Source organism: Talpa occidentalis, unplaced genomic scaffold (genome assembly GCF_014898055.3).
Source record: "Talpa occidentalis isolate TD23 unplaced genomic scaffold, MPIMG_talOcc4v2.1 talOcc4.7, whole genome shotgun sequence".
Taxonomy (NCBI): domain Eukaryota; kingdom Metazoa; phylum Chordata; class Mammalia; order Eulipotyphla; family Talpidae; genus Talpa; species Talpa occidentalis.
Window position 1 is genome coordinate 118,480,590 of NW_023605083.1, and position 24,456 is coordinate 118,505,045.

At 55.9% G+C, this 24,456-nt stretch overlaps 2 protein-coding genes and 1 long non-coding RNA gene across 6 annotated transcripts; 1 reads left to right on the forward strand and 2 right to left on the reverse strand.

Annotated features, from left to right (window-relative positions):
- Positions 1-30: 30 nt before the first annotated feature.
- Positions 31-1,447, reverse strand: MIEN1 (migration and invasion enhancer 1). Its single transcript, XM_037491817.2, has 4 exons — positions 1,296-1,447; positions 1,095-1,192; positions 566-642; positions 31-481 (listed from the first exon to the last, which is right to left on the reverse strand). The coding sequence occupies exons 1-4, from the start codon at positions 1,382-1,384 to the stop codon at positions 398-400; spliced, it is 348 nt and encodes a 115-aa protein (XP_037347714.1). The 5' UTR covers positions 1,385-1,447; the 3' UTR covers positions 31-397.
- Positions 1,448-6,202: 4,755 nt separating this feature from the next.
- Positions 6,203-14,573, forward strand: GRB7 (growth factor receptor bound protein 7). Of its 4 annotated transcripts, none has more exons than XM_037494000.2 (15): positions 6,203-6,528; positions 10,360-10,516; positions 10,608-10,758; positions 10,919-11,075; positions 11,200-11,321; positions 11,423-11,500; positions 11,833-11,970; positions 12,292-12,402; positions 12,586-12,684; positions 12,943-13,023; positions 13,116-13,232; positions 13,406-13,466; positions 13,594-13,681; positions 13,784-13,877; positions 14,079-14,573. In XM_037494000.2, exons 2-15 carry the CDS (start codon positions 10,365-10,367, stop codon positions 14,223-14,225), a joined length of 1,596 nt encoding a protein of 531 aa, XP_037349897.1. In that variant the 5' UTR covers positions 6,203-6,528; positions 10,360-10,364; the 3' UTR covers positions 14,226-14,573. The 4 variants fall into 4 exon arrangements, with proteins under 4 accessions (XP_037349897.1, XP_037349896.1, XP_054545300.1 ...); XM_037493999.2 differs by lacking the exon at positions 6,203-6,528 and adding an exon at positions 6,767-6,790; XM_054689325.1 differs by lacking the exon at positions 6,203-6,528 and adding an exon at positions 8,034-8,093.
- LOC129144875 (uncharacterized) lies at positions 10,891-12,663 on the reverse strand. The gene is made up of 3 exons (XR_008549657.1): positions 12,539-12,663; positions 11,806-11,978; positions 10,891-11,653 (listed from the first exon to the last, which is right to left on the reverse strand). It is a non-coding gene; the product is annotated as an uncharacterized LOC129144875 (long non-coding RNA).
- Positions 14,574-24,456: the final 9,883 nt, after the last annotated feature.

Genomic DNA, 24,456 nt, shown 5'->3' on the forward strand with positions numbered 1-24,456 from the left:
TTGGACATAAAAACACACCAGCTGGCACAGGTGTTTGTAGTGCCTCTTTATTGCCAATAGCTGTCATTGCCTAGGGCTAGTGGAAAATAAATTAGAACTACGGTGGCATCCGGCAGGTATGGCCAAGTTGGGGAAGGGACTGGGCTTTTGTGGGCACTGATCCTGGGAAAGGGGTTAGAAGGTGATTGTAGAGATGTCCACGGAGAGGATCTCTCACCTCCCAAGACCACAGAAGCTTCTATTCCCTCCTTGAACCCAAAGGGGCAAAGTAGAGCCCCAGGTCTCTTAGCTACCAGGAGCTAAGTCGGGGGAAGAGGCAGGGAATCGCCCCCAGCAGGACCAAAGGGTAGACCAGGGCTTGAATCTCAGAACAGCAGGAACCCAGAATCTCGTGTGGTCACAGGATGACGCAGGGAGGACGGCTGTTGGTGATCTTTTCTAGGGGTTCTCCATTACTGGCTCTTCGGATGGCCTCAATGAGCTAGAGAGGAGAGATATGGAATGGGATGATGTGGTATAGAGGAAGGGTGGCCTGGGAGGTCCTCCCAACATTGCAAATACTCACATCTTTCTCATAAGGGAAGCCCCCATTCTCCAGCTTAGAGAACACCAGCTGTCCGTTGATCTCGATCTCAAAGGCCCCTGGAATTAGACCAATGAATAAACTTATGCTGACAATACATAAAAACCTGGGAAGCCTCCAAAGGGGGGCCCTCCACACTTCTTGGATTTAGACTTCACACAGGCTACTTTATGTCCCCCATTGGCCCCATTAGAGATGCTGGTAGTTCCTTAAGCCATTCCCCAAGGGTGGATCAAGCCATAGGAACCTCAGGGAGACTCCCCAGCGTGTTCCTCCTTTGAGCGCAGCTTCATGAAGGGTTTGCTCCCAGCTCTACACTTCTGCAGTCTCTTCGGTTTTTCCCTACAGGCTTCATCTGACCCCTTCATTTCTGAAGGAGGGGACTCTCCTTGGCCGGGCATTTAGCTGTGTGCCAGACACTGCAGGACACTAAAACAGCCAATGCCAAAGCTAGGAAGTAGTAGAGCTGGGATTTAGAACGCTGACTCAGCAGGTGTTCTGCGGGCCTCACCTGTGCCCCCAAGGCGCGACTCGATCTCGATGCCAGGATACTGCTCCTTCACCGCGCTCGCCAGCTCCAGGTAGGTCGCCTCGAAGCCGCAGGGCTCACTAAGGGGAAGACATCTGGGGTCCACTACGGTTTTGGGGAGCCTCCCGTGGATCCGCCCCGTCCGGCTAACACACCCCCACCCCACCGGCCGAAGTTGCTCACCAGTATTCCACCACGATGCGGACCCCACTGCCCGGTTCGACCTCCCCGGGAGGGGGCGCTACGGACGTCGGCCCCAGCTCCCCGCTCATCGCTGCCGGCTTCGGTCCGGTCTCTGCTTCCGGGTGTGACGCGACGCCGCGGTCACGTGACGGGGCGGGGCCGCTGGGGCGGAGTGGCGCCGCCAGTTATGTTCGGGCGCCCCCTGCAGGTCGCTCTGGGTGCAGCGTTTTGGCCGTGACCCCCAAATCCAGGACTGAGCTGGGTGGACAGTCCAGACCACCTCCCTAGCTTGGTACTCAGGTCACCAGGCTTGCACAGCATTTGGTGTCTACAGGAACTTAACGACCTTTTTAAATCTCATGAATATCTTCTCCTGCGAAGGGCTTTCCAGTGTACCATCGTTATATACTCAAGACTCTTAAACTCTAAACTATAGCCACAACCTGGGGCAGTGACCACTTTCCCCCTGCATTTGCCATCCTTAGGCTTTGGGGTGCCCAGGCTTCGGGCTCGTGTGCATCATATGCACTCAGTTTCTGCACCAATCTGTCTCGACCCAGTCTCTCACTACTGAGCTGGCATCTTTAGTCCCATTTTGAAGCTCTTGAAATGGAGGCTAAGTCTCTCACCTCTTCCCTCCCTGGAAGTTTCCTAACAGGTTACCCATTCTAGCATTTCTTTAAAACATTCATGTTTAAACAATTCAGCAATTTGTAGCATTGTGCAACCATCGCTACAATCCAGTTACAGAACTCTTGTGTCACCTGAAAAAGTCTCTCCTGCCTGTTTACAGTCGATCTAGTTCCCAACCCCAGCCCTAGTAGTCACTGATCTACTTTCTACCTGTATAAATTTGCCGTTTCTGGACATTTCATGCAAATGGAATTGTACAATATGTGGTCTTTTGCTTCTGGCTTCATTCAGTATAAAGTTTTTGAGGTTCACCATGTAATAGCATGTACCAGAAATTTTTATTTATTTGTTTACTGTTGAATAGTATACCTTTTATGATATACTTCTTTTTGTTTATCTGTTCAATACCAGATGATGGACATTTGAGTTTCCAGTTTTAGGCTATTTTGAATAATGCTACTATGAATGTTCAGGTGAGTGTCTTTATGTATGGACAAAGGTTTCCATTTATCTTGGGTAGATTCCCAGGAGTAGAATTGCTGGCTTGTGTGGTAAGTTGATGTTTAACTTATTAAGAAATTGCCAACTTATTTTTCAAAGTGGCAGTACCATTTTACATTCCCATCAGCAGTACATGGGAACTTGTTTCTCCATAACCTTGTCAACACCTGTTGTCTACCTTTGATTCCAGCCATCCTGGGGGTGTGTGAGGTGGCATATACTATTGTGGTTTTAACTTGTGTTTCTCTAATGTCAAATGATGTTGAGCATCTCTTCATGTGCTTATAAGTTATTCATATATCTAATATGGAAAAACATTTACTCTAATCTTTTGCCCAGTGTTTATTTGGTGGTTTGTCTCTTTATTATTGATTTTAAGAGTTCCTTATATATTCTGGATACAAAGTCCTTAATCAGATATATGATTTGCAAGTATATCCTCCCATTCTTTGAGAATATTTAAACATGCTCTCTTTTATTTTATTATTTTTTAAAATTTTATTTTTATAGGGCCTCCCTGGTGGCGCAGCAGTTGAGCGCTGGGTTGCGAAGCTGCCCGCGGCCTCTGCGGCACTGGTTCGATCCCCGGCTGCTCGCGGGACCCTCCTGCTCCCGGGCCACCAGAGGAGAGTCCCGCACGGCGCGCAGACCTCTCCTGCCGCCCGCTGCTCCCCTCAGCAGTGTACTTCGGTCCTTCTGCCTGCTCTGCTCCCCGCTCTGGCTCTGGTGAATTCTCTCACCCTCTCACGCTTCTGACTGTACCCAGTGCATGTATAAACAAAACAAACAAACAAACAAACAAATAAATAAAACATGCCTCTATTAAAAAAAAATTATCTATTTAAAAAATTTTTTTATTTTTATATTCCCCATACAATTACAACCCCCTTATTTTGACCCCAAGCCCTCCTTTCCCCGCCCCCCACCCCCCCCATAGAGTGTCTCTGGTTCATAGTTGTTTGTTGATTTTGATATTTTCTGTCTTATAGTTATTCTTTTTCCTGGTCCCTTATTTAAGTTTTCTGGATTCCTGCTATGAGTGAGACCATCCGGTATTTTTCTTTTTCTTTCTGGCTTATTTCGCTGAGCATAAACATGCTCTCTTAATAGTATTTTCCAAGTGAAAAAATTTTTAATTTTGATGAAGTCTAACTTTCCATTTTTTCTTTCGTCACTGTGTTTTTGCTTGTAGCTAAGACCTCTGTTTAGGGCCTCCCCGGTGGCGCAGCGGTTGAGCGCTGGGTTGCGAAGCTGCCTGCAGCCTCTGCAGCCGGTTCAATCCCCGGCTGCTCCCCGGCCACCAGAGGAGGGTCCCACATGGTGCGCAGACCTCTCCTGCCGCCCGCTGCTCCCCTCAGCAGTGTCCTTCGGTCCTTCTGCCTGCTCTGCTCCCCGCTCTGGCTCTGGTGAATTCTCTCACCCTCCCGCGCTTCTGACTGTACCCAGTGCATGTATAAACCAAACAAACAAACAAATAATAAATAAATAAATAAGACATGCCTCTAGAAAATTAAAAAAAAAAAAAAAAAAAAAAAAAGACCTCTGTTTAACCCAAAGTCTCAAAGATTTTCTTCTACAGCTTCTTCTATAAGTTTTATAGTTTTAACTCTTATATGTAGGTCTAACATTTATCTTTAATTATTTTTTTTTTTTTTTTAGAGGCATGTTTATTTATTTATTTGTTTGTTTGTTTTGTTTATACAAGCACTGGGTACAGTCAGAAGCGCGGGAGGGTGAGAGAATTCACCAGAGCCAGAGCGGGGAGCAGAGCAGGCAGAAGGACCGAAGTACACTGCTGAGGGGAGCAGCGGGCGGCAGGAGAGGTCCGCGCGCCATGTGGGACCCTCCTTCGGTGGCCGGGGAGCAGCCGGGAATCGAACCGGCGCCGCAGAGGCCGCGGGCAGCTTCGCAACCCAGCGCTCAACCGCTGCGCCACCGGGGAGGCCCTCTTTAATTATTTTTTTTTGTATAATGTGTGAGGTAAGGAACTAAATTCATCTTTTGGCACATGAATATTTAACTGTCCTGGCACCATTTGTCAGAATAACTCTCCTTTCTCCCACTGAATTGTATTTGCAACTTTGTCAGAAGTCAATGGACCAGAAAGTTAAAGGTTTGTGTTTGGACCCTTGATTCTGTTCCATTGATCTATAAATCTATTGTTTGTTGTTGTTTCCATTTTTATTTTAAAAACTCAGATACAATTTATATACAGTAAATGCACTTATGTGAATGTACCTTTTTGTGAGTCCTGACACACAGACCCTCTGAGTCTGGCTTCTTGCCCCAGTTCACCTTTCAACATTCAGATTGGTATTTCCAAAATATAAATCTTTCCACCGCCCTGTCCCTCCACTTAAGCCCAGAGGGACCCTTCAGGGTCTGGCCTCTGCCCATAAATCCTGCCAGTCTGGACAGACAGGATGGATGGCTCTTAAACCCGGTTTACAGAACAACCACCTGAGGGCTTGTCAATACCACACATTCCTGGGTCTCTGCTCCAGAGACTGACCTTCAGTTGGGTGGGGAGGGGCGCAGGAATTTATTTTACGCAAGCTTAAGGAGAGCTGGAGGCGAGTGGTCACTGGGGTTGGTCACACTTTGAGAAAAAATTGAGTCCAAAAGCACTTGCCTTTCCTCACATCTTCCATGCCTCTTGTCCTTCCTTCTCCTCCACCCCCACTCTGCCTCTGCTTACTCTCCAGCCAAAGGCTTCACACTTTTCCCTTCATCATTTGAGGTGTGCCCCCCTCTCCCATCCACCAATCCCAACCTCCTCCCTGCTCCAGACAACTTCCATTTGCTCAATTGTCACTTCCATGGAGAAATCTTCCCTAATTCCTTGGGTGAGTCATTCTCCAAGCATAGTTGTCATCTGTCATTTCTTATTATTTGATTAATATCAGTCTCCCTAACAGGGCTGGATGAGGACAAGGGTGGGGTTTGTTTTTGTTGCTCACAACTGTATCCTCCGTACCAAGCATGGGGTTGGCACACAGTAAGCTCTTAACAAGTATCAGTTGAATGATAATTGAAAGAAGAAACGAGTGAATTGTCCGTGCTGCTTTTACTCGAACTGCTCTGTGGCCCAGGCGACCTTGCCCCTCCCCCACTTCTTTGTTTGGTCCACTTATACTGGTTTTTCAAGGAACACCCCGTTTGGAGAAAGCTGGGGCTGGAATCACTCCTTAATGCTCCCCAGGCCAGACTTCTTATCACTCTATGGGTTGTTTACTTATCTGTCACTCACTTCGGACTGGGTGGTGGCCACTACCTTTGATTGGAGCTCGGTGGCCCTCTCCCTGGTCTGCCCTTGTGTTTCCTAGTGCAGAAGTGATGTCTCTAAAGGGAGTCCCCTGGCACCCCGGCCAGAGCTTCCTCCCAGATCACTGTTTTCCTCTCCCAGGAGACCCTAATGAGACCCTGGACTTTGCTCAAAAGGGAGGGCAGATCCTGGGTGCCTCTGAGGGCCCAGGGTGCAAACTGGGTGGCCAGACTGTGACTGGAGGTCAAGGGGCAGGTCATGTTGCTGGACACCCCACTGGCAGGCGTCTCTTTCTCCGAGTGCTCTTTGCCCCAGGGTGGGACCCAGAGTGGCAGACGGGCCCCCTAGCTTGGCCAATGAACAGACCAGGTTTGGAGAGACGCGTGAGGGAGAGTGGGCGGGGCCATCCCCTCACCTTCCAGCCCCAGCCCCGCCCTCCCAGGTCACGTGGACTCTGTTTCGAGGCTTTCCAGGCGGTTCAGTTCGACGGTCTTCCCCGCCTCTCCCGTAGCACCTGCTTCCAGGATAAGAAGGGCAAAAACAACCCCAGCCGGCGTAATGCAGGGAGTCCCCGCCCCTCCTCCTGTGCTTCCTCCTCCCAAGCCCCGCCCCCACCTGCCCAAGATAATTTTAGTTTCCCTGGGCCTGGAGCCGGGATACACGGGGCTCAGTCTCCTTCCCCCCCTAGACCTCTACGTCCAAAGTCGGGACACTCTCCTACCACCTGTAGAGAAGCAGGAGTGGATCTGAAATCAAGTCCGGGTATCTGGGGGACCTTAGAGAGAGCCCGACTTCGGGCCCTGTGTCCTGCTGTTCCCGCTGGGGCTTCTCCAGGTAAGGGAACCGGGATCGGTCCCAGACGACAACCTGCTCCCGCCCCCAGCCGCACCGGGGCGCGAGGCTGTGCCGGTCTCTGGGCCAGGAGCTGGCTGGGTGCCCAGGTGGGCGGACAGGCGGCCTCCAGGCTCTCCCCTCCTCTCCCCCCCTCAGTGATGTCAGGTCAGGGGCGGAGGCAGGAGGGGGACAGGTAGTTAAGGGTTGGCGTCCCTCCCTAAACCGGTGGCCCCAGCCAGGTGTCCGGACGCCCAGGGTCCAGGTAAGGACCAAAGCGGGCAGCTCCTCACGAGGGTGGGGAGCACCGGCAGGTCGCGTCTGTGCGGAAGGTCCGACGCCCTGCGCTGTTGCTCCGGCGGTCGCTTATTTTATCTCCCCCGAGTGTCCCATCCCGCCCCCCCTCGCCATCTGCCGGGCCTGCGTCTTCCCCTGTTCTCAGCTCTTGCTCTGCCTCCTTCCTTCCCTCTTTGTGCCCCCACCTCAGCCCCCCGGCGCTGCCAGCTGACGGGAGCGGGGCCGTCGGCCTCCAGGTGCTCTCCTCGCGGACGCCCCTTCCCGCGGCCGGAGCCGCTCCCCGCTTTCCCAGATGGAGAGCCCGGAGGGGTCCGAGCACCGAGGAAGCTGCTGCCGGCCGCTCCTTTGTTCAATCTGATTTTACCCCAGTTTGAGTACTGGGGCTCAGTGGGACGCCCTCAAATTGGGAGGGCAGTAAAAAAGAGGGGTTTTCTTAGCTGCTCGAGTGCCCCTGTCCAGATTGCACCCCTGCCCAAGGCCCGGCCCTCGGATGGCACGTGGGGGGCGGGGGCAGGCCCGGGGTCCCTCCTCGCTTCTGAATGAAGTGGGGTGAGAAGGCTGCAGGGCTGACTGTTGGGGGTGTCTGCGATGCAGCAGGGCATGGGGGGGGAGTGTGTGTGTGTGTGTGTGTGTGTGTGTGTGTGTGTGGGGAGCAGATGGGATGAGCAGGGGAAAGCCGGGTCTGGGTCTCCCGCGCACGTTGGGGATGGAGAATGCACCTGTCGCGGGGTGGGGGTGGGGAAGTCCTCCCAGCCCCGCTGTGCCTCAGGTGTGCCCCCTCTTGGTCTGCCTGGCCTGGACTCTGCTCTCCCCTCTTCCCTTGATAGCCTGCTGGGGGGCCCTCCATGAAGCAAGCGGCCTGTAATGATTAACTCCGCAGACACTCCAGCATTCTTCCCAAATTAAACTTTAAAAGAACTGGCCCCCTCCTCCCATTGGGCATTCTTGCCTGCGTGAGGGAGTGGGCGGGGCCTCCCGCTCCTCGGCCCTCCCCTGCCTCCGGCTCACCTAGGGGTTTCCCGCCTCCTCACCTGGACCCTCTCCCCCCTAAGCGCGCCCCACAAAGGTTAAGCCTTTCCCCAACCCGTCCCCAGCGCACACTTTAAACCCTGACGGGGCGGGGCACGGAGTGGTGGGCCCGATGGGGGCCTCCCGCCACCCCCAGGCCTCGGCCCCGCCGGCCCCTCCCCCCACCCTGGGAAGCACCGAAGTGGCCTTGTTTTCTATCTGCCCTAAACGCGGCCCAGCCACCCTCCCTCGGGGCCAGCCAGGTGGGGCAAGATCCAGGAAGTAAACAAGGAGGCCGGGAGGGCGGGAGGAGGGTGGGGCTGGAGCCGCCGGGGCGGGAGAGGCTTTGGGGGAGCCGGCAACTGGGGGGTTGCAGTATTGAGGGGACAATTTGATGGGGGGTGGGGGGGTGGCTTTCTTCAACAGAAGCTTTCCTAGGGCCCGAGTTTGAAAAGCTTCAGGTCTCTCGGGAGGAGGCTGCCTGCGCCAGCTGGGCGCCCAGTCCCCTCCTCCTCACCTGCCCTCCTCCTCTCCTGCCCTGGAAGGGTCTCAGGCGCTGGGTGGGCCCTGCCTGACTTGGCCCTCATCTGACTTCCATCTACTAGACCCTGCCCTCTGGGTCCCAGGTCACTCCACTGTCAGGGTCTGGCTTCCTGGAGGGGGTAGCCCCAGCAGCCTCTAGTCCTGGGGGGGGGGGGGGCGGGTCACCAGGACCCTTGGCCAGAGGTTAGGCAGGGCAGGTTGTGGGGGGTGGGGGGGGCGCTGTGTTTTGGTGCAGATGTTCCAAAGTCAGTGTTTCTCCTTCCTGGCAACACCCTAAGCCCCCTCCCTGAAGGTCTCCCCTGGGCCTTTCTCTGTCTGCCTGCCTGTCCTCTTGGGAGTTTTGACTTTTTGATTCTGCTCCTATGGTGCACTTCTGACCAGGACACCCAGAAGGGTGTGTTAGGAGGAACTTCATCCCCAAGGGGACATGCTTGAGACCCCGGGGCCTGGTGAGTTCTAGGTGATAGGGGTGGGCAGCAGTAGCAGAATGAAAGCCTGGTAGGCTCCAGGCAGCATAGGGAGCATTGCTTGTTTCTTCACGTCAGCCCAGGGCAACTACTGGGAGGTCAGCTCCACTCCGAAGGGGCCTCTAGATCCAGGCCAGGCCTTTCCTCTCTCCTTTACTGTGAGGGGTCGGGCAGGGTGGTGGCTGTGGGACTGGAGGCAGATTGCAGGTCCCACTTGGACTGGGAGAGACTGAGGTAGGCCAAGGGTGGGGAGGAAGAGATGATGTCAGAGGAGCCTCAGGCCCCGCATCCTCCTTTTTCTCCCCCATCCTGTTCCCTGCGCTGTGCCTCCCCCATTCCTCCCAGGCCTGTAGGTTGGGGGCGAGAGTGGAGGGGGGTTGGGTAGAAGCAAGGTTGTTTGTGTTTCTCTTAAGCCAGGAAGTTGTGCAGATGAGTCAAGGTTGAATGGAGAGCCCCAGGCTGTGTGCTATCCTGCCCCGCCCTGACTCACCTGTCCCCCAAATCCCCTCATGCCCTCACTTATGGGTCAGGGTCTCTTCGTGGAGGATCAATCCCAGGTGGCCTAGAGAGTCTAAGGGCACCAACCTGGAGCAGGGAGAGTGGGCAGGGGGCTGGAACAGGCTTGTACTCCCAGGTCCAGACCAACCAAAAGGGTTTTGGTTCCTATGGAGGGGGGGGCCCAAGCTGCCTTTACCACCCAGTGGGCATCTTCACCCCCTCTTGCCTATCCTTACTGTCTTAGGTGCTCAGGTGGTTGGCACCTGTGGATGATAAAACATGGGTAAGACCCTAACCTGCCTGGGAGTGCCAAGCGTCTTTAGGCCAGTGGGTGGATAGGACAGGTGCACAGTAATTGATGCAGAGGCCCCAGTGTAGTGCAGGGAAGGAACCCTTCAGTCTGGGATGGAAAATCCAGGAAGGCTTCTCATAGGAGGTAACTCTGGCTTCCAGAAAGTTGGGCAGGAGGTGGGGCCTGGGGAGGACACACAAAGTTTGGAGGCTTCTGGGGCAAAGGCCCCCAGGCTAGGCCTCTTCCTCCTACAGCCACTGAGCCTGCCTCCTGCCCTCCTGGTTCCTGTCCTTCTCCACCTCCTTCTCCCCATCACTCAGCACTTGGGCAGGCGTTGCCACAACAGGCTCTGGCAACCAGGTCTTGCAACAAAGCACTGGAAAAACCTGGGGCAGAGCCCAGAGGAGTGTGGAGACAGAGCAGTGGCCCTTTGCCCTGACACAGAGCCTGAGCCCCAGACAGACTGGGGGTTATGGAGTCTATTGCTGCTGCCTGTGGTTGGGGTGAAGATGCTGCCTTCTCAAGGACTCAGCTTCCCTTTTGTAAAGTGGGCTCACTGTATCCTCCCCCAGGGGCTCTAGGAATCTCCTCTTAGAGGGGGACAATGAGTGCCATTCAACTTTGAGGGGTACCTTGATAGCTGTGAAGGTAGGAGATCTGGGTCATCTTGGCTTCTGCCCCACGACAGGGGCACAGAGCAGCCACATTCAGTACCCCCTTCTCCCTCAGATGTCATGGAGCTGGGCCTGTCTCCACCTCATCTCAGCAGCTCCCCAGAAGACCTGTACCTGGCCCCCGGATCCCCTCCTGGGACTCCCCCATCTCCCGATGCCCCGCTGCCTGGGGAGGTTAAGAGATCTCAGCCTCTGCCAATTCCAGCCAGCAGGTACAGTGGGTGATGTGGCAGCGGGGGCTGTGGGGGTCAGCAGGGTAATACACAAGAAGCTTGCAGCCTACTCCTTCCTCTCTGACCACAGGAAACTTCGAGAGGAGGAGCTTCGGGCATCCTCTCTACCTTCCATCCCCAACCCCTTCCCAGAGCTCTGCAGTCCTCCTTCACAGACCCCGATTCTCGGGGGGTCCTCCGGTGCAAGGGGTCTTCACCCCCGCGATGCCAGCCGCCCCCATGTAAGTCACCCTGGAAAAGAGAAGGCAATGATGTGGGGGTGCTCGAGGACTGGGGTGTGTTTCTGTGGAGGTGGTGGGGGGCTTGGTCAGGCATCCTTGAGGGTGTACGGCAGAAGAAGAGAAAGAACCACCTGTGACATCTGTATTTGCTGGGGTGCAGGTGATAAAGGTGTACAGTGAAGATGGGGCCTGCCGGTCGGTGGAGGTGGCGGCGGGCGCCACGGCTCGCTACGTGTGTGAAATGCTGGTGCAGCGAGCTCACGCCCTGAGTGATGAGAACTGGGGGCTGGTGGAGTGTCACCCCCATCTAGCCTTAGGTGAGTTGGGGTGCAGAGAGCAGCTCAGGCCAGGAGGCAATTCTTTCCCTCTTAATTAGACAGGTGGCTCAGCTGGAGGCCTGACTGGTCTCCAGTGACTCCTGCTTTTTGTCCTTGACCCCAGAGCGGGGCTTGGAGGACCATGAGTCCGTGGTGGAAGTGCAGGCTGCCTGGCCCATTGGTGGAGACAGCCGCTTCGTCTTCCGGAAAAACTTCGCCAAATACGAACTTTTCAAGAGCTCCCCAGTGAGTATGTGTGGTGGGGGTGCAGGGAGTCTGGGCCCTGGGACACCCTGATTCTCAGCTTGCACCCTCAGTCCCTGACTTCTGGCTCCTTCCTTTGTCAGCACTCCCTGTTCCCAGAAAAGATGATCTCCAGCTGTCTTGATGCACACACAGACATATCCCATGAAGACTTTATCCAGGTGAGGGGACCCCCTGCAGTTCAGGCATATTGAGGGTTTCCAGGATCACACGTTGCTTCTTGGCCTCGCGCCTTCTGCGGTGGCAGAAGGAGCCCAGTGCAGCGCTGTCACTGCAGACCTGTCGGTTTCCTGCCTGAGTGTCAGTTTCTTTACCTGTTAAGTGGGGACAATAAGTACATGTGGAATCTCTTGTGACAAAGGCGAAGGTGTTTGCATGAATGTGTATACACACCTACGTATACATGCATATGTACATGTGTGCATATGTCTCTGTGTCTGTGTATCTGTCCCTCCATGCCTCTTACCCTTTCTCTGATCTTCTCTTGCCTCAGAACTTCCTGAATGCTGGCAGCTTCCCGGAGATCCAGGGCTTCCTGCAGCTGCGGGGGTCGGGACGCAAGCTTTGGAAACGCTTCTTCTGTTTCCTGCGCCGGTCTGGCCTCTACTACTCCACCAAGGGCACCTCCAAGGTGAGGTCCTGAGGGCGACAGCCCCAGTCCCTGAGATACCCCATATCCAGTCCTTCTAAGAGTTGCCCCTTTGCTGTTGGAACTTCTGGACCTTCCCCTGTGCCCTGAGCCCCCCATCTCCTCTTTCCCGCCCAGATGACCTGCCCCAGGAGTTAGCAGTGGGAAAGCAAGTGAACTGAGTACAAGTCCTAGCTGCTTTTATTTGCTGTGTGGCCTGAGGCTCTTCTTTGTTCCTCTGGGCCTGAAGTCTCTCCAGTTGCTATAGAAAGGGGAATATTAGAGGGATAGGGTCAGTCTGGACCAACGCCCACTCTTGCTCAGGATCCAAGGCACCTACAGTACGTGGCAGATGTGAATGAGTCCAATGTGTACATGGTGACCCAGGGCCGCAAGCTCTACGGGATGCCCACAGAGTTTGGGTTCTGTATAAAGGTAAATGTTTTGACATGGCCTGGAGGGTGTGGGAGGTACTCAGGCCCCAGGATCCCACCTGGGGCTTCTGGGCTCCACCTCGGACACCCAGACTCCATGCACCCTGCCCTGCCTTGTGGAGGTGGGAGGCAGATACCTGGTTCTTGAGGCAGATCTGGGAGCAGCACGTTCCTCTTCCTCTAGCCCAACAAGCTTCGAAATGGCCACAAGGGGCTTCGCATCTTCTGCAGTGAGGATGAACAGAGCCGCACCTGCTGGTTAGCTGCCTTCCGCCTCTTCAAGGTGAGGCCCCAGGACTGGCGTGGGACCCATGATATGAGGGGGACGTTATAGTTGTAGAAATGTGTGTGTGTGTGGGTGGGGGTGTTACTCCAGTTTTGCTCTCTCAGAACCCCTGGCCTAAGGCTGACACCTCAAGAAGCTCATTTTCCAAGGGAGTCACTGCTTTGCTCATGGGGAGGCCTGGTCTGAGGGGGTGTCGCACCCAGCCCCTAGACCCACTTGACCTCAGGTCTCTCTCTCTCATTCCCCCCACTCCAGTATGGGGTGCAGCTGTATAAGAACTATCAGCAGGCACAGTCTCGCCACCTGCGCCCATCTTGTGTGGGGTCTCCGCCCTTGGTAAGTGTATGTGGGGGTGGTAGGTGGGGGTGGGCCCCCAGGCCATACTTGGGCCTTTTCTGACCACACCACACCCCCTTTCTTACCCACAGAGGAGTGTCTCAGATAACACCCTGGTGGCCATGGACTTCTCCGGCCATGCTGGGCGTGTCATCGAGAACCCCCGGGAAGCTCTGAGTGCAGCCCTGGAGGAGGCCCAGGCCTGGAGGGTGAGGGGCCTGCGCCCATCTGCATGTTTGTATTGGGGATCTTCTCTCCATATGGCTTCCCTGGAGTGGGAGGGAGAAAGAGAGGGGTGAGGGAGGTCCCCAGCTCTTCATTCTCGAGGGGCCAGGTCACACCCCAGCCACACCCTGACCATCCTGACCCTACTGTTCTGCAGAAAAAGACCAACCACCGACTCAGCCTGCCCACGCCATGCTCAGGCACGAGCCTCAGCGCAGGTGGGTGAGGACCCAGCCTTCCTGGGCGCAGGGGCTCTTGGGGCATCTCTGAGTGTTCCAGGTGGGGGAGGTCAATATGGCGGTCCCCTCCCCGGAGTGACTGTCCATCTGTCTCCCCCCACCCTAGCCATCCACCGCACCCAACCTTGGTTCCATGGACGTATTTCCCGAGAGGAAAGCCAGCGGCTCATCGGGCAGCAGGGCCTGGTAGACGGGTAAGGGCCAGGCTGGGCAGGGAAGCAGACCCAGGGGCAAGCGAGACGCCGGACTACGTGCAGCTGTGTGTCCTTGGGTGATGTTGCCCTGTCTGTTGGCAGCTTGTTCCTGGTCCGAGAGAGCCAGCGGAACCCACAGGGCTTTGTCCTCTCTTTGTGCCACCTGCAGAAAGTTAAACATTATCTTATCCTGCCGGTGAGTAAGCTCCTCCCGCCCTGAGCCCCGGGTTCCCGCAGTGGGGACACAGGACCCCCAGATCCCTGGTCCTAGCGGGTCTGGGGTCTTCTCTCCCCTTTTTCCCGGCACAAGTAATGAGGGCCTTAGCCCTGGGCCGGGAGGCAGCTCCTGAAGCCTGGTGCCCCGCCCTGACTTCCACCCCCTCTGGTCATGCCCCAGAGCGAGGAGGAAGGCCGCCTCTACTTCAGCATGGACGAAGGCCAGACTCGTTTCACCGACCTGTTGCAACTCGTGGAGTTCCACCAGCTGAACCGTGGCATCCTGCCGTGCGTGCTGCGCCACTGCTGCACCCGAGTGGCCCTTTGACCCCATGGCTGCAGGCTCAGGCTTCAGGCTGTCCACTGCCCACTCTGCTCACGGAGTGGACTCATGGGTACAGAAGATGGGAACAGGGTCTTGAATAATTGGAGGGCTCCCTTACTCCAGTCTTCTCCTCTGTTCTTGGCCTCCCTCAGGCAGAATGTGTCTCCATGCCTCTCCTCAAGGGAGGGCACTCGGGGTGGCCTTCTCCCTTTCAAGGAGCTCCTGGGCACCGCTCTGGGGCAGGGCATTATGGGAGAAATGGGGGAAGCCCATGTGGGCTTATGCCCGCACTTTGTATAGATTGAGAGGCCAGTTGATGTGCTGTTTTATACTAATGACAATAAAGATTATTTTTTGATACAGCTGTGTGTCCTGTGTGGCAAGCTGTGGCTAGCTGGAGCAGGAAGGGCACAGGGGAGGTGCCTGATGGACTGCGGCCACACTCTGGCAGCCCGGATGTTTCTTGAAAGAAGAGGTAGTCTGGGTCATCTGTGAGTCTCCAGTGCCCAGAATGCGCCCTAGACCATAGTGGGTGCCCATAATTGCTTGTTAAATGAATGAGAGGACGAGGGACTGTCACCCCATCATCCAGGTGACAAGACCTAAAGCTATGGAGGTATGACGCTAACAAGGTCTGGAGCTGAGTCAGACAGACTCCTTGTCTGCAAGGCCCGGCTGGCTGGTGGGATAATGAGTTCCTGACAGACATGGGGGATGTGGCCACTGCCATGACCAAGATACAAGGCCCATTACTTCCCACAAGTCCCTGTGCCCCACAGGTCACCCTCTCCCTGTGCCCCAACTCCAGATTTGTTTTGTGTCCTCAGGGGCCCTCCCTCCAGAAAGCCAGATCAACAGAATCCTACAGCTTCACCCCTCGGAGTCTGGCTCTCCCTTCCACCTACCTTTCAGCATCCAGAGTGGTCTTTCCAAATTAGGAATCTGTCCACTCCCTTGTGTCTCCACTTAAGCCCAGGCAGGCCCTACAGCATCTGGTCTCTGCCTACTGCCCATACCAGACTGTTTTTGTCTAAAAAGGTTTTTGTTTTTTTTTTACATTTTATTTTATTTTATTTATTTATTTATTTGTACAAGCACTGGGTACAGTCAGAAGCCTGGAGGGTGAGAGAATTCACCAGAGCCAGAGCGGGGAGCAGAGCAGGCAGACTGATGAAATACACTGCTGAGGGGAGCAGCGGGCGTGGCAGGAGAGGTCTGCGCACCATGTGGGACCCTCCTCCAGTGGCCGGGGAGCAGCCGGGGATCGAACCGGCGCCTCAGAGGCCGCAGGCAGCTTCGCAACCCAGTGCTCAACCGCTGTGCCACCGGGGAGGCCCTAAAAAGGTTTTTTTAAAGGGCCTCCCCTGGTGGCACTGCGGTTGAGTGCTGGGCTGTGAAGCTGCCCGCAGCCTCTGCAGCACAGGTTAGATCCCTGGCCAATGGCGAGGGTCCCACATGGGGCGCAGACCTCCCCTGCCGCGCCTGCTGTTCCCCTCAGCAGTGTGTTTCGTCAGTCTGCCTGTTCTGTTCCCTGCTCTGGCTCTGGTGAATCCTCTCACCCTCCTGCGCTTCTGACTATACACTGCTGAGGGATGCAGCTGAGGGAGCAGCGGGAGGCAGGACAGGTCTGCGCGCCATGTGGGCCCCTCCTCCAGTAGCCGGGGAGCATCCGGGGATCGAACCAACCGGCGCCGCAGAGGCAGGCAGCTTCGCAACCCAGCGCTCAACCACTGCGCCACCGGGGAGGCCCAGTATTGCTTTTAAATAACTCTGAGGTTAAGGCAGAGGCTGAGGGCATAGTCACGGCTGGCCGTCAGTTGAAGCTGGTGATGGATATAGGGATTCATTAAATTATTTTCTACTTTTGTATATGCTTGAAATTTCTATAACTTTTTTAAAATGGAAAACCTCTCCCAAATCTTTGAGATTGGGCCTAAGGTTAAAGGACCCCATTTTGTGGGTGAGGAGGTTGGTGGCTCAGGGAGCAGAACTGCCACATGTTATAATTGGGGCACCCGGGCTTGCACCCTAACAGAGGACCTGGTTGGCCATTCTGCCCTTGCCCGGCTGACTCCCAGGTAAGCTGCAGTGGGAGCCGCTGTGGCTGTAGGGTGGTCCTGGCCGGGAAGGGCCCTCCGTTCTTTCCAGCCTAGTCTCTGCAGCCCTGGTCTGCTGGGCAGTTGTCCTGAGGTGACCTTGAGAAGGACCAGCCGCCATGCCAGCCCCCAGGCCAGGCTTGGCAGTGCCGGCAACCACTTGTGACCAAGGCCCTCCTAATCTCGGCTGATCTGTGGTTGGGGACCTTGGAGCCAGGCCTGTCAGACAGAGTGGGCAGAGATGCCTCATCCACTCTGGAACCTTCTGTGCATTTACCCTGAAGATTGACCCTTCCTGCAGCCCAGGTGTGAGAGGAGTGCCACCGGCTGTGGCTCCTAGAAGTGGCCCATTACCTATCTCTGGCTGCTCCCTGGCCTTGCCTGAGCTGGCTGCTGTTGGGGACAACTCCAAGCTCTGGGTGCTGGGGTTCAGGCTGCAGTGAGGGTGAAGGGGACAGAGTGAATCATGTCTTAAGCATGTCCAGGGACTTAGATTGCACAGAACCAGGACCCAGTGTCCCCTCACAGCCCGAGGCACTGGATAGAGGACAGAATCCTGTCAACCAGCGGATCAGTTTATGAGCTCTGTTCCGCTTCCATTTTACAAATTGGAAATTGAGGCGCAAAGAGTGACCCACCTGAGGTCATAGTTAGGCCTTACAGACCATCTTGTAACTGATGCTCCCCCCCTCCCCCGCCTTCTCAGTGCTGGACACTGAAGGGATCCCCCTGGGCTGCTGGGGGCCCTTAGCAGGGACTGACTCAGCTCTTAGCTGGACGTCCTTGGTGAGTGGCTGAGATCTCTGACTTTTTGGAAGAGAGGCAGCAGCTGACAGTGTAGGGGACAGGGGTCCCTTGAGGCCAACTCACAGAGGGGCAGGGGGCTCATGGAGGCCAGACAGCAGAAGGGACTGGCCAGGACGCTGCAGCGCTGTCTACTGGAAGTTTGTGGTGATGAGGGATCTGGGTGGCCGGGAGGAGGCAGGGGCCTTGTGGTGAAGGGGCTGGAGACTCAGACACTTTAAGTGACTGCATTTGATTATAAAAATCAGACACGCTGGGCCTCCCTGGTGGCGCAGCGGTTGAGCACTGGACTGCGAAGCTGCCCGCAGCCTCTGCAGTGCCAGTTCGATCCCCGGCCGCTGGCGAGGGTCCCACATGGTGCGCAGACCTCTCCTGCCACCTGCTGCTCCCCTCAGCAGTGTACTTCGTCAGTCTGCCTGTTCTGCTCCCCGCTCTGGCTCTGGTGAATTCTCTCACCCTCCTGCGCTTCTGACTGTACCCAGTGATTGTATAAATAAATATAAATAAATAAATAAATAAATAAATAAATAAATAAATAAATAAATAGACATGCTTATTAATAACATTTTTTAAAAAATCAGCAAATAACTTTAGGGAAAGAAGAAAATCCCTCATAATCTCCCCATGCCAAGGAGGACCCAGGGATTGAGAGAGCAGGTGAGTCAGGGCATACCACCCCGGGGGGCTGGCCCTGTAGGGCCCCAGAATCAGACACCAGCTCCTGGGGCTTGCATGGCTGGTGGGAGCCTGGGGCCAGGGTACATCACCATCCTTGGCAGCACCTGAGGCATGTAGGAGGGTATGGCCGGGGTTGGCCTCCTTATCTGCTAAAGTATGGAGGGCAATGAGGGCTGGTGACAACTTTCTGGGCTCTGGGAACCAGTGGATTTGATTCTAGAAGAGCCCATCTCCTGGGTGGTGCATCCCAACAAAGCCCTGGCCATTCAGGATCCCCCTCTCCCAGACATCCTGTGCAGTGAAATCTCCTAAGCCTCCAAGTTCATGGGTGGAGGGCCTCCTCGTGCAGGCCTGAGGGTTCACTGTGAGTCAGTGACCCTGCCTGGCTCCTTCCTGCCCCCAGTGCCAGGCACTGTGTGGAGGGAGGGAGGAGAGCCCAAGGCCATCTGGAAGGACCCTTTCTTCTGAACTGTCAACATAAGCAGTTTCTAACTGTTTCCTGGAGTCCAAAGGGTTCAGCAGGGCTTAGGTGGGGGTTGGGTGGGGGCAGCACTGCCATTTTACCTGGGAGTTCAGCTTCACAGCGTATTTGGAAAAGAAACTTCAAGTGCTGATACTGATCTGGTCCAGCAGACAGAAAGGGGGTCCAGAGAGGTCAGGGGCTGCACAATGGCTGGGTCCCTGGCAGTCCGCATTCCTGTCTGGTGCTGTGGTCCTGAAATCTGTCTCACTGCTTGGGAGTGAGGTGCACAGTGGTTTGCAGAGACCAGGGACTCTTCCAGCTTGTGGGAGGGGGGCGGGGCTGGGGTGGGAGAGGAGCAAGATGAGGATGTTGCAGACTAGAGTCAAGAGCCATAGGAGAGTAGGTGATCCTGGGGCTGAGGCTGGTCGCAGGAGACATGCAGGGTAGTGGGGTTTCTCTCTGGGCTGAGTAGGATTGTGCTCTACCTGACTCTAATGACGTCTGGAACTCAGTTCCACCTCAGCTGAGCTGCGATGGTGTCTGGTGCCCCTTCGCAGGGCTGCATCTACTCCAAGGGAGGGACAACTTTTTCTTTGCTCAGCACCTGGCGGGTGGAGGGGTGGCTGCTTAAGGTGGAGTTATGTTTTCAAGGTAAGCAGTTTCTTCTTACTTTATCTTGGGCGTGGCTTTGGAGAGACAGCGAGATTGGCAGGCTCAAGCCACTCCTTTGGGTTCTCCCTAGTGTCTGGGTAATGGAGTGGGCCCTGTGACCTTGGAGTTCTAGGGGAAGCTGAATGCAGGGAGCGAATGGACCGCCTGCACCCCCACAGTCCTACAGCCAATGTATATATTGTGCTCGAGCTCCAGGACATGGTAGAGTGGGCATTCCTACCCGACACACCCCAAATTTCCAAAGGATGGGGTCTTCTTTCCCCAGACTTGGCTCACTTGGTTCCCTTTTCCCAAGCTGAGCCACCCAGACCCACACGTGTGAGGGAAGGGCCGGCAGGGTGAGCAGGGCATGCTCTCCATCAGGTGAGGCTGCGGGAGGAGTGAGTCTGCACCTGAGACACCGCAGCCGCCTGGGCTCCGCGGCACGCGCGGAAGGTGAGCGCGCTCCCAGCCCCTCCCGTTTCCCCACTCACCCTTCCCCGACCGCGCGCTGCCGGTGCCCACGGACCACCAGCCCGGGGGTGCTTTGGGCCCGGGCTCCACAGCACCCCTCCCCCGCTGTGGCAGGAAGGCCCGGCCGCCTCGCCAGGGGGCGCGCTTCGGGGCGCGCTTCGAGTCCGAGCCGTCGGTGCCGGGGCCCGCGGGGGGGCTCCCGGAGGCCACCGCCAGGAGCCCGCCGCGGGTTAAGGTTTCGTGCGCGCTCCGTAGCGAATCGGCGGGCTGGGTGGAGACCAGACGCCTGGGGAGAGACCTGAGCTCCGCCCCCAAGTGTCGCGGGGCGTCCGGGGGCGAAGGCCGGGCAGGACCTGCGTGGGCGCGCCGGGCGCGGGTCCCGGGGCCGCCCGGTGCCTCCCGTCGGGGCGGCCGGCGCAGCCGCGCGGCTGCAGTGACACCCAGCGGCCGTGGCGGGCAGTGCAGGCGCCGCTCACGCGCTCCCGGCGTTGAGCAGAAGCCGGCGCCTCTCGAGGTTCCCACTCGTGGTTACCCGCGGGCACCCCCGGGAGAGAAGGCCGCGCTGAGCCGACTGCCCCGCGGCGCACTTCCCCTTCCCCGCCCCCAGCTCTTCCCCCGCCGGCGCCCCGGCGCTGGGAGATCCTGCAGGGCTGCAGTGCCCGGAAGGGCGGGGCGGGGCGCAGAGCAGCGGCGCTGGGCTGTGACCCCCGGCAGTTTCACTTCTGGATCCTGCCCCGTGTGCTGGGAGAGTACCTGGGGTGGGGGTGGAGGGGGACCCACGGGTGTGCCCAGGTCCAGCGCTTGGGAGGAGTTTTTAACTTTTGGGGTGTCACGCGACCCACGCCTTCCTCCATTTTCCACCCCCACCCCCCAAGGGTTCCACTCCAAGTCCTCGGGGCTGCTGCTCCTCCCCAGCAGCCACCGCCTCCGCGGGGGCTGCCGACCCCCGGAGAGGCCCCGAGCGGCGTGGGCGGCTGGAGGAGCGAGCTGTGAAGCCGCAGGCAGGGGTTAGGCTGCGGGCTGCTGAGACGCCCGAGCTGTTTCTCAGAAGTGCAGCTGCCCCTCCCCTCACACCCCCCTCAGCTCCCACCTAGCTCAGCGCTGCACCCCTGCCCCCCTTCTCCCCGCTGCTCTTTCCTCTCCCAGGCACCCCCAACCTGGGAATAGGATGTCTGTGTTCACGCACAACTAAGAGGCGTTTCTGGGAGAGGAGGGACCCTGAGTTCAGCCCCAGCCTCTGCGCCAGCGCCCACCTGCAGAGTCTCCCCGACCCCCTCCCGGGGGCTGGCCTGCTGGGAATGTCATCCACACTTACAGAAAGTGACCACTTGGGCCACCATCACCCTGGCTCCAGCGCCTGAGGGCCGTGGGGTGGGGAGAGAAAAGCGGGAGCAGGACCTTCTTGCTAGTTCTTGACCTGGTGGCAGCCGCGAGCTTGCGGCCGGCCTGAGTTCTGGCTGGAAGCAACTGCAGAGATGCTGCTCCAGGGACAGATCCAGGCCCAGGGGCCGAAAGCAGGTGCCGGGTCAGGCTAGAGCACCTGGGCTGAGACTGTGACCCAGGAGTCCCAGTGCTCAGCTGAGGTCTGCATTGCTTTATTGAGGCTTCAGAAACTTCTAGGTGCATCGACTGCCTGCTTTCCCCCAAACAGACACGATTCTAGGGAGGGCATTGGGAGAGAGGTGGGGCTGCTGAGAATGTAATTCCACTGGGGGTGGGATGGGGTTGAGCTGGTAGAAGGATAAGCCTGGGGGAGGAGGTGGCATCTGCACCCCCATTTCCCATCCACCAGCCGCCCCAAGGGCTGTGGTTTATTTGACTAGGCAGCTCTTCTGAGCCAGGAGGGCTGGGGGGCTGCAGGGGGAAGCAAGCTGATGGGAAAAGGCTGTTCTGGGGCGTCTTCTCCCGCCCCTCCCCCCCAGTCCTGGGGCAAGGGGGCAATTTATATCACCCACAGGCCCTCTACCCTCCGTTCTTTCCACTGCAGTGCCCTTTCCTTGGGTATGTTCATGTTATTCTGGGGGAAGGTCTGTTATTTTGGGGGGAAGGGAGGCAGCTGCCTACTTCACAGGTCAAGACAGAGTTAAAAACAAAACCACAGCAAATTCAACACCCCGTGTCCTTGAGGGACTTTCCATGACACCTTCCTCCCCCCTTCTCCCCCAAGCCAGGGAGTACCTCCCTAGAGGGCCTCCCCACCCCAGGTGCAGTGACTCTGGGCTTTATGCAAACAACCGTCTGACCAGGAATACTCTGCAGCCAGAGCCGGCCCAGTGCATCCTCCACCGTCCCTCAGCTTCCAGCCCTTCCCAAAAGTGTCACCTCCACTCTTCCTCAGGCTGGGGACTCTAGGGGACGGGACATGAGGGCAGGGAGTGCATCCTTGTCCCCCTGCCTGCCCTTGGGTGGCAGTTGCCTGCAGGTGGAGGTTTGGGCACCACAGCCTGTGTTTATGGCCTGGTTGTGTTGAGGGATGGGGGAGGGGCAGAGACGGTGCAGGTGTGGGGTGCACTTTACCACCAGGCCCACCACTCCCTAAAGGATCAGACTAATTCCTAAGAATTAGGAACATAAGCTAGCCCTCAGGCTGCATGACCCTTCAGCCTCAACCCCAGCACTGGGCAGTGGCAGAGCTCTCTCCCTGCCTGCCAATACCTACGGCAAGGGCACTGAGTCTCCTTTCTCCCTAAGCTGCTCCTGCTTTGGGCAGGGAGTGAAGGGGTCGGCCACATGCCATTCTCTGCGAGGCTGAAAGTCAGATACCAAGAGGCCATTTTTGAATGCATGGAATGTTCTATACAAAGGCAGGCTGCTGTGCCATTTCTTTCCCTGCCTCTAGTATTGAAAACTGCAAACCTGTTGGAGGCCCTCAAAACAGTCGAGGGTGAGGGTGGGGTGCTGCATGTAGTATAAGCAAAAGCTGCCATCAACCTGAGCCCAGGTTTGTTAGGCCTAACTTCACCAGTTGTTTTGAATGAGACTGATTCCCTGTCCCCGCTCCCCACCTTACTACCCACCACATTAGCTTTGGGCCTCCAAGGACCCAAAGGCTGTATTTAACACAGCAACTTGAGATTCCCAATGTGGGTGCTGAGAACCCAGAGATGAGAAAGTCAGGTCTTGCCTATCTTTTAGGAAGAATCCCTTTTGAGAGGGAGGGTGGTGTGGGGTCTTGGAACTGGGGGACACAGGGTTCTCCTACGTGCCCCCTTAGTAAACCAAGGGCCAGTGGGCCCACTGAGATCCCTGAGGGCCAGCAGCAGGGCACTCTGGCAGGCACAGCAAGGCTGGGGGAGATGATTTATCTTGGTGATAGTTCCTTTTATCTTGGTACTTGGACTTGAAGAAATAGCCATAGGGGCTAAATTAAGAAACTGTTCCTCGAGGCAGAATTAAACCCTTCCATTTTCTGACAGCACTAACTACAAATGATAGGCATGCACAATGACTAATTTTAAACACACCATTTTTTTTTTTTATTTTTCAGTGTAAAAAAATCAAACATAATAAAGAAGCCTTAAGACTATGTTTTTGAGGCGAGGCTGCACTCACTCGTGAAGGGTTCTGGGAAGGTGAGCTTGGCTACATCTCAGAAGCTGATGAGTCTTTACAGAGCATTAGGACACTTTCCAGTCCACATGGCTGGAGTCCAAGTAAACCTCTAGAGGAGTGGAGAGGGGCAAGAGGGGCGGCCACTGCTGGGCAGGGGCATTTCTGAGAAACCAGGAAGGGAAGGAGAGAGCTGTGAGCACAGGCTGTGTGTCAAAACCACTCTCTGGGCTGCCTCCCTCACTCCTGGTGGGAAGACCGCCCTGAGCCCCAAACCACGTTCCTTCCTCCCCCCCGTCATTCTGCAGACAAGGGCCATCCACAGACCACACGTGTGGTGGCTTTGGCAACCAGAAATTAAAAATAAGCTGTTTTTCCAGTAGCCAAAATGATCCCTCACCAAAGCTCATCGACTGAGAACCTGAGCGTGCAAAGCCGCAGTCTGGGTGAAGGGATGTCTGCTTTTCAAATGACCTGCTAATTCTTTGCAACCCACAGTAACTTGGTTTCTGTGAACCCACAGAAGCAGGCCCACCAAAAGGGCCTTGTCTGCTAATCTGGAAAAGTCCTCGTATAAATGAGTCACTGGCAGTGGGATCAGTCATTTTGAAGGCTGCCCCATTTTCCAAACCTGTAAAAATGTCTGTTCTTAGTCTCTCTGGGAGAGGAAACAGCGGGGCTGCTTTTACATTTGGAATATGAAGTGGGCCTCACAGATAGGTGGCATGGGCCCGGGAGAAGGCCCTCTGGCTTTCTGGAGCGGGTCAGTGGAAGGGAGTGGGCAAGGAATGAATGGGTGAGGGCTTCTAAGATGGCGCAGGTGCAAAGCTGTGCTGCACCGCCGTGAGGTATCTGTAGCAGGTGCATAACTCACATGGGTTCTAGGGTCCAGCATATTCTTTACTCCTATTAGAACATGAAGGAAACTGCTAGAGATCACTTGCTTCCACTGGCCACTGAATCTCTAGTACAGTCTGAGTATTTTTCATGTTTTAAAACCCACATACAGTACATAGAGTGGAAAATTTGCAACTGTTCAACATAATTTTACTCTCCCCCACCCCCACCCACACCCTGGTAGAGAAAAAAGGCAACATTACCCCATAGACAAAATTACATAAAACCTCACTACATACTTGGGAGGTAGATATTGTTATGTCCTTACTTCTTTTTTTTTTTTTTTAAATCAAAACATTAACATTCCAGTTTCAAATAACAACTCTGTATCAATCTGTAAGACAGTCCACTATTGGGATGTAATACAGCATTCAGAGGAATTTGCTTCCCACTTGTTCAAAGTGCAAACACCTGTGTGGGGGAACAATGTAACAGCTCAGTAAAGAGAGGTACAGTCTTAAGAGATAAGCTCACACAAGTTTAAAGCCTACATTTCTTTCTCTTCCGAGTGAGTCCACGGTCCTTAGAGGCATAGGTCCCCGACCCGGGCTTCACGGTGAGCCTCAGGACTGGTGAGTTATGCAGCCTTAAGAGAGGAGAGCTCCTACAGTGGCCCGGGTTT

Excerpts from the sequence above, each read along its gene's own strand:
- MIEN1 (XM_037491817.2), bottom strand. The coding sequence starts at position 1,384 with ATGAGCGGGGAGCTGGGGCCGACGTCCGTAGCGCCCCCTCCCGGGGAG. Across the intron at positions 1,193-1,295 it reads CGCATCGTGGTGGAATACTG|TGAGCCCTGCGGCTTCGAGG; the intron begins GTGAGCAACTTC and ends TCTTCCCCTTAG. Across the intron at positions 643-1,094 it reads GTCGCGCCTTGGGGGCACAG|GGGCCTTTGAGATCGAGATC; the intron begins GTGAGGCCCGCA and ends GTCTAATTCCAG.
- GRB7 (XM_037494000.2), top strand. The coding sequence starts at position 10,365 with ATGGAGCTGGGCCTGTCTCCACCTCATCTCAGCAGCTCCCCAGAAGAC. Across the intron at positions 11,971-12,291 it reads CCACCAAGGGCACCTCCAAG|GATCCAAGGCACCTACAGTA; the intron begins GTGAGGTCCTGA and ends ACTCTTGCTCAG. Across the intron at positions 13,024-13,115 it reads GTGTGGGGTCTCCGCCCTTG|AGGAGTGTCTCAGATAACAC; the intron begins GTAAGTGTATGT and ends TCTTACCCACAG.